The 17704-nt window shown below is 38.4% G+C and overlaps 1 protein-coding gene across 4 annotated transcripts in view; it reads left to right on the top strand.

The window, feature by feature from the left end:
* LOC133630010 (TLC domain-containing protein 4-B-like) overlaps nt 1–17271 on the top strand; it is a 30482-nt gene extending 13211 nt beyond the window's left edge. For all 4 annotated transcript variants that reach the window (XM_062021214.1, XM_062021216.1, XM_062021213.1 and 1 more), the window contains 6 exons: nt 2692–2861; nt 3358–3447; nt 8819–8877; nt 8974–9068; nt 13120–13193; nt 14635–17271. In XM_062021214.1, coding sequence (XP_061877198.1) covers nt 2707–2861; nt 3358–3447; nt 8819–8877; nt 8974–9068; nt 13120–13193; nt 14635–14947 — 786 coding nt within the window. In that variant the 5' untranslated portion in view covers nt 2692–2706 and the 3' untranslated portion in view covers nt 14948–17271. The remainder of the gene's footprint in view (nt 1–2691; nt 2862–3357; nt 3448–8818; nt 8878–8973; nt 9069–13119; nt 13194–14634) is intronic.
* The last annotated feature ends 433 nt before the right edge of the window (nt 17272–17704 follow it).

Raw genomic sequence — 17704 nt, 5'->3', positions numbered from 1 at the left:
AACATGTTAAATCCATCAATCAATTGAGGTTGTATTTAATTGCCCACTTTTTTTTAATTTTTTTATCTGTGTCGAATAGGTCAGGGTTCCCCAACCTTTTTACACCAGGGACCTGTTTAATGTATGCATTATTTTCACAGACCGGTTGTCTACGTGGGGCAGATAAAAACAGCAAAAAAATTAGCCTTTGGCTACAATCTGGCACATTAACATTTGATATGTCCATTAATGTGCATTATCCCATGTATTATAACAAAGGAGTTGTAATATACATCTGTTAACAAGCTTATTGGTGTGTGTATAGCGGGACAGACGAGAGTTAAGTCGGAGAAAATGCGTAGTTTATAAATTAATTATTGTTTCTGTGCCACCCGGTAGCGAATGTGTTACGGATCGGTTGTTGGGGACCACTGGAATACGTGACCACTTGTCCTTGGTAACATGATCCTTGCCAACCATGTGTGTGTGCGCCTAAAACAAACCTTTGCACCCTCTCAATCCTTAAAAGCACCACTGAAGACATTTGTGTAGAAATCCTGGGGGTCTTTTCCCAAATATTGCTGCTCTCCATTAAATACAATTCCCAGTGCCCACTATTGCTTACTAAAGGAGACTTTGTGTCTAATACTATAACAAAGGCAGGTATAAAATCACCACTGGTGCCACCCCTAGGGAGTGTGCTTGTGTGTATGCTTTTAACATATATACATAGCAGGCCCTGTGCCCTTTGGATTGTAAGACAACATTATTTCTTTACTAGCAGAGCCAAGCCTGTCCAATAAACCAATGCATGTTTTTCTTGAAATAACAAAAATCATTTGTGTTGTATTGCATGGACACATAAGCCTTAGCTGTCGGCTGGAAATAATGCAAGTGTGGTAAAAATCAGTCCTGCCATACAATGTACTGGCTGGAGTCTAGCCTTGTTGTGGTTCTTGCTTGTTTCACAGAAATTGATCCAAATATAGACACAATTTATATATTTTTTGTACCATGGGGAAGGGATCGATCTCTGCTTCAGAAGCTAACATGTTAGAATTCGCTCAACAAATCGCAACTCTTCAGTGCTGACGGCACTCTGGCTCTCTGGCACTCTTGATCCACTTACATAGACAACTATGGATATAACAATTATTAATGATTACTTTTACCAATAATAACTCCTGATGGTTAGTGTTACAGTTTAAGATTAAATTTAGCATGAAACAGCAATTGATAACTCCACAGTTAGTTAGTTCTTAGTTGTTAGTTCTTAATTTTGTCTCAAAATAATGCTAACAATATTGTTTATCAACAATAGTTTGGGGGACAATATGTCCAGCATTATTTTTCATCGGCCCAGGCCTTGTTTGGGTCTGTGTGTTAATGTAGCTTGTCATTCCATTGCAATACAGTAAATGGCATTGTAACTCTGCTTCTTAACACACTTCATATGCATCTCGTCTACCAGAGAATACAAAGACATAGCAAGTCTTAACAGCCTTTTTTGGAGACTTACCGTAAACGCATGTAGTGTTCTTCTCAACGAACAGCTAATCCTACTATGCCCCATCTCTTTCCCCAAATAAAAAAACTCTGTCTTGCTTCTGAAGGACAGAATAAAGTTTGTGTTTTGCTTTTCGTGTTTTTCTGCTCAGTTATTGTCACCCCCAGCATCCATAAATAACGCTTCTGTCAACATAAAATTTGAGACCCCAAGAGGTTGTTTATATGAAAAATCAGTTGTAGTAAAAAAACAGAAAAAAAGCATGGCACTCAAACCTGGATACTACCACAGCAGTAGACAAAGGTGGGTGAATCAGTACAAATATCACCAAATATAATATAATTTTATTGTCAATACTACAGTGGTTAGATCGTTATTCTTATCATCAAAAAGTATTTTGTTGTTTTTGTTATTGTTTACAAACTCAGGAAATAAGTCTTTAGACACAGAGGGGCTTTAAGGACAATAGCCATGGGGTTTCAAACAGATCCAATAGTAGGAAATCATTTAAATATTTAATTCATATTATTACACCACCATTCTGTGTTTTTGTCCTATTATTATTGTGATCAAAAATGTAATTCTATAATGATTTTCAACATTTGAAGTATCAGTATCAGCATTGGTAGGACCAATACTGCCCCTGTAACTACTTGGTATTGGATTGATACCAAAATTTGTAGTATAACCCAAATCCATTATCAAGTATCTAAACAACAGAATAATATTTGGTTATTACATTTTAACAGCATTGCAAATATAAATTTTACCATAGAAAGTAACCATATAGTAAAAGTAAATTAGCAAGGCGATTAATAATCGTTTTGAGGGAATAACACAACTGAAAATGACGCAATACATCTGCAGCCAAATACGCGCCTTTTTAAGCCATTTCGAAATGGTTCTATTTATATACTGAATAATACTGTTTGTCTTTTTGTATACTGTTATCGCAGGAGGCTGCAATATATATCGCAATATAAATTATAGGCCTTAACGCCCATTCCTACTTCATACTATTGTTCAGTGTTGTTCCTGCTGCCGAGTCAACGGAATAACAGGTGAACAGCAGGTCCAATGTGGCGCTTTCACAACCCAGCAGACAATGTGTAAAGACAAGACAGGCTGTTCCGTCCCCATATTGTCCTAATCCAACTATAGCTAAACCCGATGATAGTCAGACGTGCTTCTTCTGCCTTCCACAGTGGGCTAGGGCGGCCATGGACCCATTCAGCCAACTCATCCTCACCATCTCGGTGACAAGCTTCTTCACCTTCCAGTGGCTCTTCCACAAAGTCAGCCCCTGGGTGTCGGTGCGTGTTAGCCTAGGCTTCCTGGGCCTCAGTGACAAGCAGAAGGTGGAATGGAACTCGAGGTAAGCGACATGCTCGTAGTATAAAATAAACCACAATGCGTGAATCAACAGGGCCAAGATTACTTAACGGGATTCAACAGCCAAATATGTCATCCTGTTATGAGAACATTGCAGAGAGGAGCGTACGTCTTATGCCGAGATCTTTAGTAACGTCGCAGAGCAGATTGGTGGGCAGATACGATTCTTGCCAGCGTGCATGAGTCATTTTTATTTTCACTCATTCTTGCTTTATTACTCATGAGAGCACTTGTGAAATTGAAATAGTGGCGTGTTTTATGAGGGGCAAATGGAATGCAATGATGAGTGCTTATGGATCCAGGGACATCAGGGCCTCCCATGACTTTGCATTCAGCGACCTCGCTGCTATTTTTAAGCTCGCTCTCTTAATTGCTCTGGATCTGCGCAGATCTGACATATTAGACTTTAAACCCACGTAGCAGCAGCAGTAAAGACCACTTAATGTCACAATTATTGCATTGTCTTGTCTATTTTTCAGGACGGTGTCAACTCTTCACGCACTGGTGGTTGGAATCTTCTGTCTCTACATTTTGTTCTTCGACGATGCCGTCAATGAAGATCCAGTCTGGTGAGAAGCTCTTTTAGGTTCAATATTCAGTGGTACCTCGGGATACAAGTTTAGTTGGCGCTGTGACACAGCTCCTATCGTGAAAAATGTGTGTTGCCAGTGAAAGAAATTAAAATGAGGGCTGTCAAAGTTAATGCCATAACGAGTTAACAAAAGTTTCCTTTAACATCGTTATTTAGTTTTTTAATTGCGAGATAAGTCCATACAGTAGCGGTTGCAAAGCAGTGGCATTCTAGTTGATGGTGAGTCACAGCAACAAATAGAGAGAAAAAATGGACAAACAAAATTATATTGAATATAGGGATGCAACAATAAAAACATTTCATATCACGATTATCATGACCGAAATATTACGGTTATCATCATTATTGTGGTATTGTTGTAGCTCAAAAAGGTTGAAATATTTTGGCCAAGTTATTAAGACAGACACTGTTAGAAAACCCACTATTGTTTTGTTTTATTTTTCTTATGCTTCACTGATAATGTTTTAGTCTTTTTATTTTATCTGTTTAAATGTCTAAGCTTTTATTGTTTTAAGTGTCGGTTTGTACTACACCACATTCAGGTTTATTTACAAAACCAATGAAGTTGGCACGTTGTGTAAATCGTAAATAAAAACAGAATACAATAATTTACTAATTATTTTCAACTTATATTCAATTGAATACACTGCAAAGACAATATATTTAATGTTCAAACTGAGAAACGTAATTTTTTTTTGCAAATAATCATTAACTTAGAATTTAATGGCAGCAAGAAAAATAACATAAAGTTAACCAGTTTGAACGTTAAGTATCTTGTCTTTGCAGTGTATTCAATTGAATATAGGTTGAAAAGGATTTGAAAATCATTGTATTCTGTTTAATTTACGTTTTATACAATGTGCCAACTTCACTGGTTTTGGGTTTTGTACGTGAAAAGTAAAACTATTGTTTTAATGTATTATTTCTGGCAGTCGTTGTGGCGTCCTACTCTGTTCAGCGGTCCTTAAACGCACCGTAAAACACTTCTGCCCCGTATTCCTCTGAGTATAGAATGATCACTCTGTACCAAGGGATCATAGCTTGTAGGTTCAATGTGCACAATTGAATAGCTCAGTTGCTCAGACAGCAATGTGTTTGTATATGTTTAGATTGGTGTATGTTGTTTCTTAATGGGTAAATATGTTAATGTCTCTTATTTTTAAGTTAGCATTTAAGCTAGCGAGCAGCCCCTCAGTCCGTGTGTTTATCAAAGTGCAGTTATCAACAGTGTTGGGTTAGTTAATGAAAACCAGTAACTAGTTTCAGTTACTAGTTACTTTATTTCAAAAGTAACTCAGTTACTTACACCAAAAAGTAATGCGTTACTGTGAAAAGTAACTATTTAGTTACTTCTACTTTTTTTTTTTAAAGCTCCCATTAATGCCCTTTTAGCCTTCATTTCAGTACTGTTATTGCACTGGAGAATAATACAATGTGTTGATCAACTTGACATGCATTTGCATCACTGAACTCTGCTAAGCAATGTGGTCTACATACAACACACAAAGACAAAGGTATGTTTCAAAGGGCCAATTTATTTCAGGCCAGAACAAATTGACAAAACTATTTTAAATAGCTGCAACATAACATACATAAGCAGGGGCGCCGCTAGGGATTTTGGGCCCCAGGAAAAGAATCTTTACAGGGCCCCCTGTATTATAATTTCATCATCATTAGGGGCTTCTCTGGGCCCCCCTCAATCATGGGCCCCTAGAATCCGTCTCCTTTACCCCTTCTTTTCGGCGCCCCTGTACATAAGTAACAAACAGCATAATAACACTAACACTAACCACGTTAAACCCAGATTCCGAACTAACAAAGGTCTTAACTCATTGTCTTTCTATGCCACATCAATACGGAATGCACTCCCAACAGGTGTAAAATAAAGGGCATCTCTATTCTCCTTCAAAACCGCACTAAAAGAACACCTCCAGGCAACTACAATCCTAAACTAACACCCTCCCTTCTACATAATACCTCTTCGGATAGTAAATAATCAAATGTAGACACTTGTTCTTACACTTTTTCTTATACTTTCTGATCTCTCTCTGTGTCCACTACTTGCTGTACATATCCTACCAAGTCAGACCTACACTGTTTCAATTTCCATTTCTCTGATGATGCAATTGTTGATGACTGAAGTGTTGATACCAACCAAACCTAACCCCCCCCCCATATCCCACACCCTGGATTGTAAATAATGTAAATAATTCAATGTATGTACTCTGATGATTAACTTGTGTGATGACTGTATAATGATGATAGTATATATCTGTATCATGAATCAATTTAAGTGGACCCCGACTTAAACTAGTTGAAAAACTTATTGGGATGTTACCATTTAGTGGTCAATTGTACGGAATATGTACTGTACTGTGCAATCTACTAATAAAAGTTTCAATTAATCAATCAATCAACAACATAGCTGTAAACCTGGCTTCACCTAAGGAAGGCACACGTGACATACACAAAGCCTAACCAGTCCGATTTGAATTGTTGTTTCGGGCATTAGGCGGGATCTTTGATCCAAGACACAACTTACATTTAACTAAAATATTATTTTCTTTGTGCTCGACAAAAGAAAAGAAGTGAGAATATCTCATACTTGCCAACCCTCCCGAATTTCAGTGCCTCTCCTCGGGACAACCGTTCTCCCCAATTTCTCCCGATTTCCAGCCGAATTAAGGCACGCCCCCTCCAGGTCCGTGCAGACCTGAGTGAGGACAGCCTGTCGTCACGTCCGCTTGGCCAACCAAAAAGTAACCACAGAACACTATACCATAGTCGTATAGTGTTCTGTGGTTACTTTTTGGTTGGCCAACGGTTTACGTTGTATTGCGCACCCCCCTCCCCTTCCCACCCACACCCAGACACACACACACACACAGAGAGCGCAGAGGAAGAATCAGAAGCACGCCGCTGCAATAAAACACTCAGATCCTCTGTTTCTAGCCGATACTACATACAAAATAACGTAAAATAACGCAGTAACGCATCATGTAGTAACGGTAACTGAGTTACTGAATATAAAAAATAACGCGTTAGATTACTAGTTACCGCCGAAACTAACGGCGTTACAGTAACGCGTTACTTTGTCACGCGTTAGTCCCAACACTGTTTATCAATCAAGTTTTTTTGATCATTTTAATTTAATATGGTAACACTAACCTTTGGGAATTTATCGTTACAATGGCAAGTTTAGCTGCAAAGCCATGGCAGTTCACTGTCTAAAGACCAATGTTATTTCCAATAATATCGCAATTCCTAGCGCCAGCAATGTGGCTAAAGTCCATGTATTAAAAGCGATTTTTTTTCCTAAAGTCGCTTGTAATGTTCTGGAAAAACGGTTAGTTTTTTGGGGGCCAGTTTTTTAATGTGTGCTAGCTTATTTGGGTTTGCTTTTCTGTCCCCAAAATAAAGCAAAACACAATGTTGTGCCCCCGGGCCTTGAATCTGACATCTGTGATTTAAAGCATAACAATTAGCCGCAACTTAAATCATAATATATGGTTTCCGCAAGTCATTAAGTAGTATTAAATCATGAAATGCATTTTGAGATAATTAAGGCTTTAAATGGCATTAAAAAGCATTAGAGTCGATGTGTATAAGGCGTTGACCGATAATAATAGTCAATAATGTAATTAATGGAGCAATAAATAAAAATGAACTTAGAAAATTTGCAGTCATTGATAAATTGCTACGTCTGTGTGTTTCTCTCTCTCTCCGTCTCTGGCTTTCAAATTGGATAAAAGGGTCTCTGTGCATCGCCCTTGGCACTTTTATTCAACAGTGGAATTAGATGAACAGTTTTTCTCGGTATGAGCAGGCAGGACTTACTTGTAATTCTCTTCCACACATTTTTTTTTAATGTTTAGCACTGGTAGCAACACTCACTTTAATGTTGAAGCTGGAACTAATCAATTTAATACAACAATCATGTTTAATGTACACATTGCTTCAAAACCTTAGGAGAAGATGTTCGCGAAGGTGGGCTGTGTGAACCCCGGAAATGATGTCTTAACAAGCTGACCAATCACAGCTTTTTTTTTCACCCTAACTTTATTTCAACAATATGAAACACAAAATTTAAATACTTACATACATATTAAACTTTTTTTGTGTCTTTGATTTAAATGGTATTTATAATGTATTTTAGGATGTGGGAAATTTTCATGTCATCATTAGTGAACGCTGGTTAAAGCCTGTCGATGGTAAACCCAGAAAGGTGTTCTGCAATGTGGGCAAAAAGACCTCCACACTTTGCTCAATGGGCATGAACGTGGTGAAATCACACATGCTTTTAGCTAAACACAAGTCGGCGATTAAAGGCAGGCTGCAGTTAAGTGTCAAATTTTTTGGGGGTGACCAACAAAGCAACTTCTGATGTATAAAATAAATAAAAATATAAAAAACCACTCATATTAAACAGTCTTGTGAGCCAATTCTAATTTGCTAGATAGTAGCAGTTAATGTAAACTTTTAAACTATTCAATATTATCATTGTGAAATGCTTACAATAGTGTCTATACAGACAGTTGTAAGCTTTCGACTGTATATAATAACTATCTGCATTAGGACATGGGCATCACATTTATTTTAAGTGGAATTAAAAATCATTAAATTAGCCTTGTTGATACCTGCAAAAAACTTGTAACAATCCACCAAAAGACAGCTCGTATCCCAAAAAACATGTACGCTGGGGCACTCGTAACCCGAGATACTACTGTAATTTACATTTATTTGTTACAATCTATCTGCAATGAAGTGGCGACTTGTCCAGGGTGTACTCCGCCTTCCACCCGAATGTAGCTGGGATAGGCTCCAGCACCCCCGTGGCCCCGAGAGGGACAAGCGGTAGAAAATGGATGGATGGATGGATATATATTAAACACTGTTCAATCTCATAAATGCTTGAAATGTCCTCCTTCAACATTAGAACATTCTTTTTAATTCCAATTTGCACTTTCAGCCCAGCCTGTATTTAAGTATACATTTTTCATAATTGTCTTATTATCCATTATTATTATTGTCTTTCTGATTACATCGCTGATTGGCTGGGATACAACACAAGGACCTCCTACCTTATATAGACAGGCCTCCATTACGATTAATCTGACCTTTTATGGGTAATTGTATTGTCAAGATCCCTTTCTTATTTTCCTTCCTTTCATATAAGGCAGCTGAAGGAACTGAAAACTAGCTTCAGGGAGAAAGGGGGAAAAAACATTGTGGTTCATATTTGGACCTATCGTTTATACCTTCAACATTAATAATCGTAGTAATCATATAGTTGTGAAGTGTTCAAATGCAACAGAACCTCTTATGTGCATGATCTGTTTTCCCAACAGGGGAGATCCAACATTAGTAAATACTAATGTTGCCATCACAACAGGCTACCTCATATCAGGTAAGCCAAACATGACTTGTAATAATTAATGAAAAGAACACACCTAATTTTATTTTCCATTTTTTTAACCGAAAAATGTATGTCCCTTTTTTCCAGACCTGCTGCTAATATTTTACTATTGGAGGGCAATAGGAGACAAGTTTTTTGTAGTACACCATCTGGCAGCGTTGTATGCTTACTACTATGTACTGGTGAGTGCCCTATTGTCCAATAGCAGAACGTGCAGGCAAGATGGGAAGGAGACGACCATCAAGTGTGAACAGCAGTGCTCTGGAGGATAATGTCTTTGGTCAGTCCCAATATGTAGACAGCTAAGTCTATTATAGTCCCTATTGAAACAAACAACACTATTGTTTAGCATAAAGGCAATTGCTTGTAAAATGTAGCTTCAAAGACAATGTAAACGTGTAAGGGCCGTTGTGTTAGTTCAATTACCGCCTAATTAGCCAGTGTGTGTTTATAAGGTACTATAATGTATTTTTTCTGAAGGTGCCGTAAACGCACCAATAAAGAAAAATCATTTCAAATGTATTTATGCTGTCAGTTAGTTAAACCAGGATGTCATGCACTTATTTGCATTGGAAAATGTCTTGTTAGATGTTTTTTTTAAATCAACTTCAGGTTCTGATGCAGATGGAACATTAAGGGGAAAATGGGACACAATTAAGCTAATAAATACATCTTTAAATATTGACTTAGAAGTGTTTTAATTAATTAAATAAAACATGATTAAATTGTGAAATAAATAATTCATGAAAATAATGAAATCAATTAATAAAATCATGATAATTAAATGTAATTTTACATTAAATAAATTAATGACACATTTATTAAAAACATCAATTATAATTAACTGTCAAGTAATTATCTAACGATGTACAGTGTTTATTAATTTTATTTAGTTCTATTTGGCCGTCCATAGTATCTTGCCTTAGTTACGTCAGTGGATATATCCATATACGGTAAAGGTTTATCCAAAGAGCTTTGCGGGAGTCTGGCATTTTTATTCATTGTAGTCAATAAGTTATTTATTTTTCTCTATCTTCTTGTGGGGCAGACTGGCTCATACATGCACATGCATCCTAAAATCCACCGCTGTTGCGTATAGTTTCAACTTAAATCTGTCAGTACACTCTATAGGGAAGAGCTAAAGCCTACACCATGGCTCGCGGGGTGGAGACGCAGTCAAAGGGGGCTTGGCCTGGAGGAGGACATGTAAATAAGACCGACCACATAAAGGTGCATCCGAAAGAGACAGTCAGAAAGCGGCTTGAAGATGAGCTGTAAAACATAATCCATGCAAAATTTGGACCAAGACACCACCATTACATGTTCTGCAGACCACAAGGAAGTCTTGTAAATGTAGAAAAAAACAAACATCATATGACACCTTTAAGTGTTTGCGTGAAAAGAAAACTCCTGCCTACAGAGTGTGCATAATACTTTTTTTAGGGCCATTGTGCTGTTTAGTGTCTTCCATAATGGCTTGTTTACTTCTGCAGCCTGTCACTACCGCATCAACTGCATATTTACAAATTACTTTGACAAACCGCCTGAAATGCGTTGCCAGAAACGTCATTGAGATGTGTTAAATCCGTCAAATAGGCTTATTTGATTGATTATGATGATGGATTAATCCACATCAACTGGTTGATTTTGATAGGCCTAGTTATCATAAGATCATCCTCACGCCCTCACTAAGACCTTTGAGCCTTTTAGGACATTTGCTGTTCACTCTTGGTTTATTCTCTCTCACGTAATTATCATTGCTACGTAAATGACTGACTACGGGTATTTTTTGCATGGAATGCGCAACAACGGTACTGGCTGTTGAACCTCCCTCCCCCTCCCCTCTCTCGCTCTTCTAGTTCCTGTTTTTTTTGTTGACCTCTCCCCCATCCTACCTCACTCTCTCTTTCTCGATGTTGTAGCGTTAACACCTGCCTTGCATGCTGACGGCCCCTCATAGGGTTCTTGTTACTGTTGCATGTGAACAATTTGCGTTTTAACAACTGGCTGCCTATCTGCAACACCCTTTTGCCATCTGTTTTTGTGCCTGAGTCTAGTGTTGCCCCTTTTTTCTCTCGCTCTCTCTCACTCTCTACCCTGAGATTTCTCTGTAAAGGGAAAACTGGCAGCACCACTTGGACGCAAAAGCATATTCTCACATTAACTGACTGTTTTTCATGTTTAAATTTAGCTGTAGTTTTTTGTTGTTGTTTAAGGCTATACAGTGTGCATTGCTCTGCCTTCAATCTTTTTGGATGAAGTTCCTTCCTAAATGACATTGTAACCAATGTAGTCTGATGCACACAATAGTCCCATCTATTTGTTTGCTTTTGTTTACAACATGTTCTTCTAGGCCAGGGCATGTGCTTGCATGCTGGTTAGGCTGTGATTTCACCTGTAGCCACTTGGGGGCGGTAGAAACGCCCTGGCGTAGTCTATTTGTTTATTCAAACCAGCAGGCTTTGAGATCCACTTGCATACAAACAAGTTGCAGGACATATATGGAAGGGTTGTCTAATGCAATTTTAATACATTATTACCCAATCTTTGTCATTTTAAATTCACTGTTGGTCTTATTTCGGGAAAGCAGAACAAGCACCTGTATCAAAGGAGGCCATCCATACTGTCACTGGACACTCATGACTGTAATGTGAAATACCTTAAAAACAACCAAAGTTGGCCAAAATGTTTATTTCATGTGAGCCAATTGAGGCATTTTTTTAGTGTGCGTGTTTCTGTGTGTTCATGTCATCTCATTTACCTTTAATGAACACCAACATTTGTTTTTATTTGAGTGTCAAATGTTTATAATGCATTGTTTGAGTTAGTTTTCATTAAGAGTGTTTTTAACCTGCATAAATGACAAATAATATTAAATAATCGACCTACGTGACTTATTAGATGCATGTCTGATTCCACAGTGTTGTCGCTTCATATTTGCTTCCTGTGTGTATTTTTCTTCTAATCTTTCCGTCCGTCTCTGTGTGTCTTCTGCTCACGTTTAACACTCTACTTGCCCCGACTTCAAAAACCACCAAGTATGCTGGTTTCAGCAAACTTCATGCAAAAACTACCAAAAAAAGGTTTTTACTGTATGTGTCAATTACGGACTCAGGACTCTTTTTTTTTTTTTTTAACTATTATTATTTGTATTATTATTATTATTATTATTTAATTCCTGTCTTGTCTGCTGTTATTGCTGTTTGGTTGCACTGAACAGATGTGATGCCCAGTCACAGTATGGACTTACCAGTTCCTAGAGGTACGAGCATTTGCATGCTAGGTGGGAAGTACACCGAATTTACACTGCAATGTGTTTTTTGCATCGCTTAGTAAGTACCTTTTTTAATCAGCAGCTTTTATTACAGCGCTGCAGGTAAGTTTCCTTTTTAAGGCAGTGTTTTGAAAGTCAGCCCACAAGTCTTAATGCAACCACGAGACACAACATTTGGTACACATGTTAAATGTAAATGGGAGCAATACTGATTTTTTTTGCATCCTCCTAAGGTGGTTCGAGTTTTCCTTTTAGCTCAATATAGAAACAAATGTAAAAACCCAGTATGAAGCTGTACAGTACTGCAAACTACAACAATTATAAATATGCGGTGTCATTCATAACAGCAAAATCAGATTTTTTTGTACCTAATATTGTGACCATTGAGTTAAACATAGCTTCGGTCTGTGCGCTTGATGTTACGTTTCTCAGCTGGTTATTTTTGCTTGGATAAAGCATTTTATTATTTAAAAAATACACTCAAGGATTAGAATTTGGCTTCTGAAAATGAGAAATTATCATAATTGTTTTTTTAAATGTCTGCATGGCTTTGATTGCCCCTGTGACCGAATGTATAGGTGTGTAAAAGGCCCGTCTCCATATTTGCTGGCAGCCTTGCTGCAGTTCAGTCTTCTGCCACTTGAGGGCAGCAGAAACAGGTTATACACCTATTGCTGCTTGTCTGCTGACAGATGACAGCAGCTGTCAGAATTCAGTGGTGTGTAAAAGGCCCGTCTCCATATTTGCTGGCAGCCTTGCTGCAGTTCAGTCTTCTGCCCTTGAGGGCAGCAGAAACAGGTTATACACATATTGCTGCTTGTCTGCTGACGGATGACAGCAGCTGTCAGAATTCAGTGATTCGATCTCATTTTTGTTTAAATGTAGTTCTGTGGGTTGTTTGTGTACCTTTTTACGCCTTGTTGTTGTCACACACCCCCCACCCCCACTTTCCTCTGCAGGGCCAAGGCATGTTGCCTTATTTTGCTAACTTCCGTCTACTCGCCGAGTTTTCTACTCCATGTGTGAATCAGCGGTATGTACCACCATATTACAGTACTAACAATCATTTTAATCCAGAACAACTAGAGCACATGTGTCAAACTCAAGGTCTATTAAAATTGGCCTGCCACATGTATTTATTTTGGTTTATGGACAGTGTGCACAATACATTATTTACAAGGAATCGAGGGGTTTGCCATGTTAGCTATCAGCTAATTTTCATCTGTACTTCACCTCATTTATTGTGGCCAGCCACTTTTTAGTTATTTTTAGTGCTTTATGGACTGTGTGTATATAAATTATTTGCAAGGAATCAATGGGTGCACCAGATTTAGCTAACAGCTCATTGCCATCTATTGTCCACAGATTAAAAGTGGCCTGTCACATTATTTAATTTGGCCCACTACATTCTTAAAATGGCCCACCACATCATTTTATATGGCCAGCCTCATCATTTTTTTGGCCTGCAACTTTTTTTTATTGGTTTATGCCTGAAAATATTCACAAGGAATCAATGTGTGCACCACGTTTAGCTATGAGCTAATTTCCATTTATATTCCACATCATTTAGCCACATTATTTCATTTGGTCCGCCACATAATTTCAAAATGGCCTGCGACTTTCTTTTTTTTTGTATATGGACTGTGTGCACGATACATTACTCACAGGGAATCGATAGGTGATCAAGATTTATTGTGGGCTGCCAGTTTTTTATTTACTATTGCTTTATGGACATTATGTAGATAAATTATTCACAAGGAATCAATGGGTTCACCAGATTTAGCTACCTGTTTATTTCTATATATAGTCCACTTAGATTTAAACATAATTTAAAGTGGCCTGCGAAATGCTGAAAATAATTAAGTAATTTAGTGCGAAATGTATTTGTTTTTTAAACTATGCTTCACACAATTGCATATGTTCTAAACTTTAATTCTTTCTGATCATGCAAATAAAAAAATTTTTTGTCATTGAAAATAATTACTTTAATATCTTCTTGCCACTTTGACTTATGATTTCCAAAGCAAGTTATCCATTTATCTGTTAGGCAACAGTTTTTGATTATCATGTTTTACTGTGCATTGAGGCTATTATACGATCATATTCATAAATATCCTGTTACGAACGACCTCTGAGGGCAGCCACAATTGTGACGTGGCCCTCCATAAAAACGAGTTTGACACCCTTGAACCAGAGTTATATTTACATGCTTGTACGTTGTAAAAAAAATAAAAATAAAACACTGATATTTACACCAGGCCACTATTTGGTAAACACTACTCATCTTTTGAATACCATTTATCAGTGTGTAAGATTACACTATACTGTATTTCCTTAGTGGTTGCCATCACTTCATAACAACACCGCATGGCAAGACACCTGGTGTTTATTAGTATTATACAAGGTGGCATTAATTGGTAACGACCTTTTTTCTTCCATGATTGAATGTGTCTGTAATAATGTTGTGTTTGCAGCTGGTTCTTCGAGGTTCTAGGCTACCCCAAGACCTCGCGGCCCAACATGGCGAACGGCGTGGCCATGGCGGTCGTGTTCTTCGCTGTGCGTGTGGCCGTCATGCCCGTCTACTACGCGCGCATGTATTCCGTGTACGGCACAGAGGCCTTCTACCTGGTGCCGTACGGCGGGCGCTTGGCGTGGATCTGCTCCAGCATCTGCTTGGACGTCATGAACGTCATGTGGATGCACAAGATCGGCCGCGGATGCTACAAGGTGCTGCAGTCGGCGCGCAGGAGCAAAGCGACTCAGGAGAACGGGAAGTCCAACTAACGCGGGGGAGGACCCTAACTTGTCCAAGGGGCACCGATACAGGAGAGAATGTACTTTTGAAAGTGGGCACAGTAGCTGAAATATGATGGACCATGTGACGGACCATCGTTAAGCCATGCATGTGTCCATGGCCCATTTCGTTTTTAATAAGCGACTACTTGGATGAACAATTTGAGCCTAAACCAAAACATTTCTTGGTTTATTTCCACACATACACTGGTCAAAGTGACTGCTGGCTGATGAAAAAGAAGAGGAGTACCTCACCGATGGTCAGTGCCATTAAATCCTTGGAGAGAAGGTCAGCCATATTTTTTTACATGACTTCAGGGCCAAGAAGAAGGAAAATGCTAAGATAACTGTTCCATTTCACAACTTCATTGGAGTATTTATACATGATGGCTGATGGGGGTTTTTGTAGGAAAAAGCTGTACCTTTAAAAATGCTGAAAGGGGAAACTGAATGTCAATGCTTGGTCTTACTATGAGGGATTTGATGACAACAAACACGCACAGGTTCACCAGTGTATTTATTCAAGCATCAGGAGCAGGGGTGTCCAATAAAATAGTTTGAGTATTAATAAGCTAAAACCAACCAAGTGTCATTGAAGATATGCCAAGATTCTAAAACCTTTAAACCTAGGTTTAATTGGAATTCAATTTGAACACATTGTTAGTTCATGCATTCATTTTAAAACTATTTGGGGCTATAGATTTCATGTAGATATTTCTGATGGAATTCTATTGGTAGGCGCCAGTGTATAGTGGTATTTTGTCACTCATTACACTTGTATTTGAAATCTCTCACTGAAATAAATCACATTTATCTGTGCTTGGCTCCCCAAATCAGCACTATTTTAACATGTAACATGCCTTTTAAAAATACAAAATTTTTAGGCTAGAAATATGGTAGCAAAACAGTATAATACAATGCAGTTCAAACAACTGCAGTAGTTTTAGGAATTACTCTAATAATGTACAGCATTTTACCTTAGAGAGTGTACGAGGGTATCTTCTTTGAGCTGCTTGTCCATCAAACACACTATCAGCAGCTTCTCCATATTTTCATGGATAAATGTCTGCCGTTTAGATATTATTTTAACATTTGTGGCTGCCGTTAAAATCATTCTGCATAAATGTGGTGCAGAGTAGTGGTGCTACACTTGAAGTCGGTGACACGCTCGGTCATGTTTCTGATTATTTCTTTAATTCTCTGAATCTGATCCACTACTACTCAGCGCTGTCCTTTGCACTCATTTTCTTCCTTCCCATAGTTGAAAACATAAAAGTAAGTCAATCTCTAGCTACAAGCTAATGCTAGCAAGTAAGACCAGCTGTTGGGATCTTACAGGGTTCACTGTGACATTTGCTACTCCCAAATACCAGTTGGGAGGCTCTGCCCAAATTTTTTGCTCACAAACTTAAAAATATCTGATGCAAGTGGAGTCTATGTGCAGTTCAGTATATTTGAATAAAAACAGCCTTCGTATCATATTTTTCTCATTGTATACTACTTTTTATAATTCTGTAGGCCGATAAAAAAATAAATGGCCTTCCGGTCTCACTATGTTTGGACACCCCTGATTATGACAGGAAAAAACCCTAACTTTTACTTAAAGGCACTTCCCTCCTGTACTGAGCTGCATTGTTTATTTCTAAATTATGATATGGGAAAATGATACAGTATTTAGTCACAAGGACGCAAACATTGATATTTATTTTTTTATTCATTTGTGTTGCCTTTGTGAAACATTTTTAATTGCACATTTTCTTTCCCAGATGACTCATCTTATTTTTGGCCTTTCTCCGTTTTGTTTTCTTTACAAAAAAAAAGTAGTCTTTGTTCCTTTTAACCTGTGGTAATTTTTGCTCGGCAGCAAGTTTCATCCACAGCATTGTGTCTATTATGTGTGACGGGGGCTCACCTGAAGAGCATCAAAAGTTACTAGTTGGTGAGTAGTTTTATTGGATCTCCAAGGGGAAATATACTAGTCCTTCTGCATGTACGCATGAAGATACAAAGCATTCTACATTCTCATCGCCATAGCACATGTACACAATGTTTACCTGTAAAGTGTCATATCCAGCACAGAAATACTTGAAAGAATCAGCACAGTTTATGAGAACAATCTGGGCAGTTGCAAATACCAAACCCTCTTTCTGGCATTGTATTATGTGTTTTTAAATTATTATGCTGCCCTCGGTTGGTATATTGTGTCGAGAAGAGAAGTGGGAGCGGTTATGTGACATTCTGTGAATGTGTAAGAGCAAATATTGACCATTACATTTTTGTTTGTTCCTTAATAATAAATGCCAAATAAACTGATGTGATGCCTTTTCATTCCTTAACCTCCTTAATCCCACCTTCTCTCCTATGTGTGGGTCTGTGGTTGCCGAGGTAGTTAAATCGCTCCTTGGTGGCAGGGCACCGGGGGTGGTAGAGATCTGCCCAGAGTTCCTTAAGGCTCTGTATGCTGTGGGGCTGTCTTGTGTGACAAGACTCTGCAAAATTGCCTACACGTCAGGGGCGGTGCCTCTGAATTGGCAGATCCAGGTCTTGGCTCCTCTCCTTAAGAAGGGGAACCGGAGGATGTGTTCCAACTTTCGTGGGATCACACTCCTCAGCCTTCCCGGTAGGATCCATTAAGGTGTGTACTGGAGAGGAGGCTACGCCGGGTTGTCGAACATCAGATTCAGGAGGAGCAGTGTGATTTTTGTCCTGGGCGTGGAATTGTGGACCAACTATACTCTCAGCAGGATC

The sequence above is a fragment of the Entelurus aequoreus genome, linkage group LG15, assembly GCF_033978785.1.
Source record: "Entelurus aequoreus isolate RoL-2023_Sb linkage group LG15, RoL_Eaeq_v1.1, whole genome shotgun sequence".
Classification (NCBI taxonomy): Eukaryota; Metazoa; Chordata; class Actinopteri; order Syngnathiformes; family Syngnathidae; genus Entelurus; species Entelurus aequoreus.
Note: the sequence above shows the minus strand (reverse complement) of the source record. Positions and strands in the feature narration are given on the sequence as shown.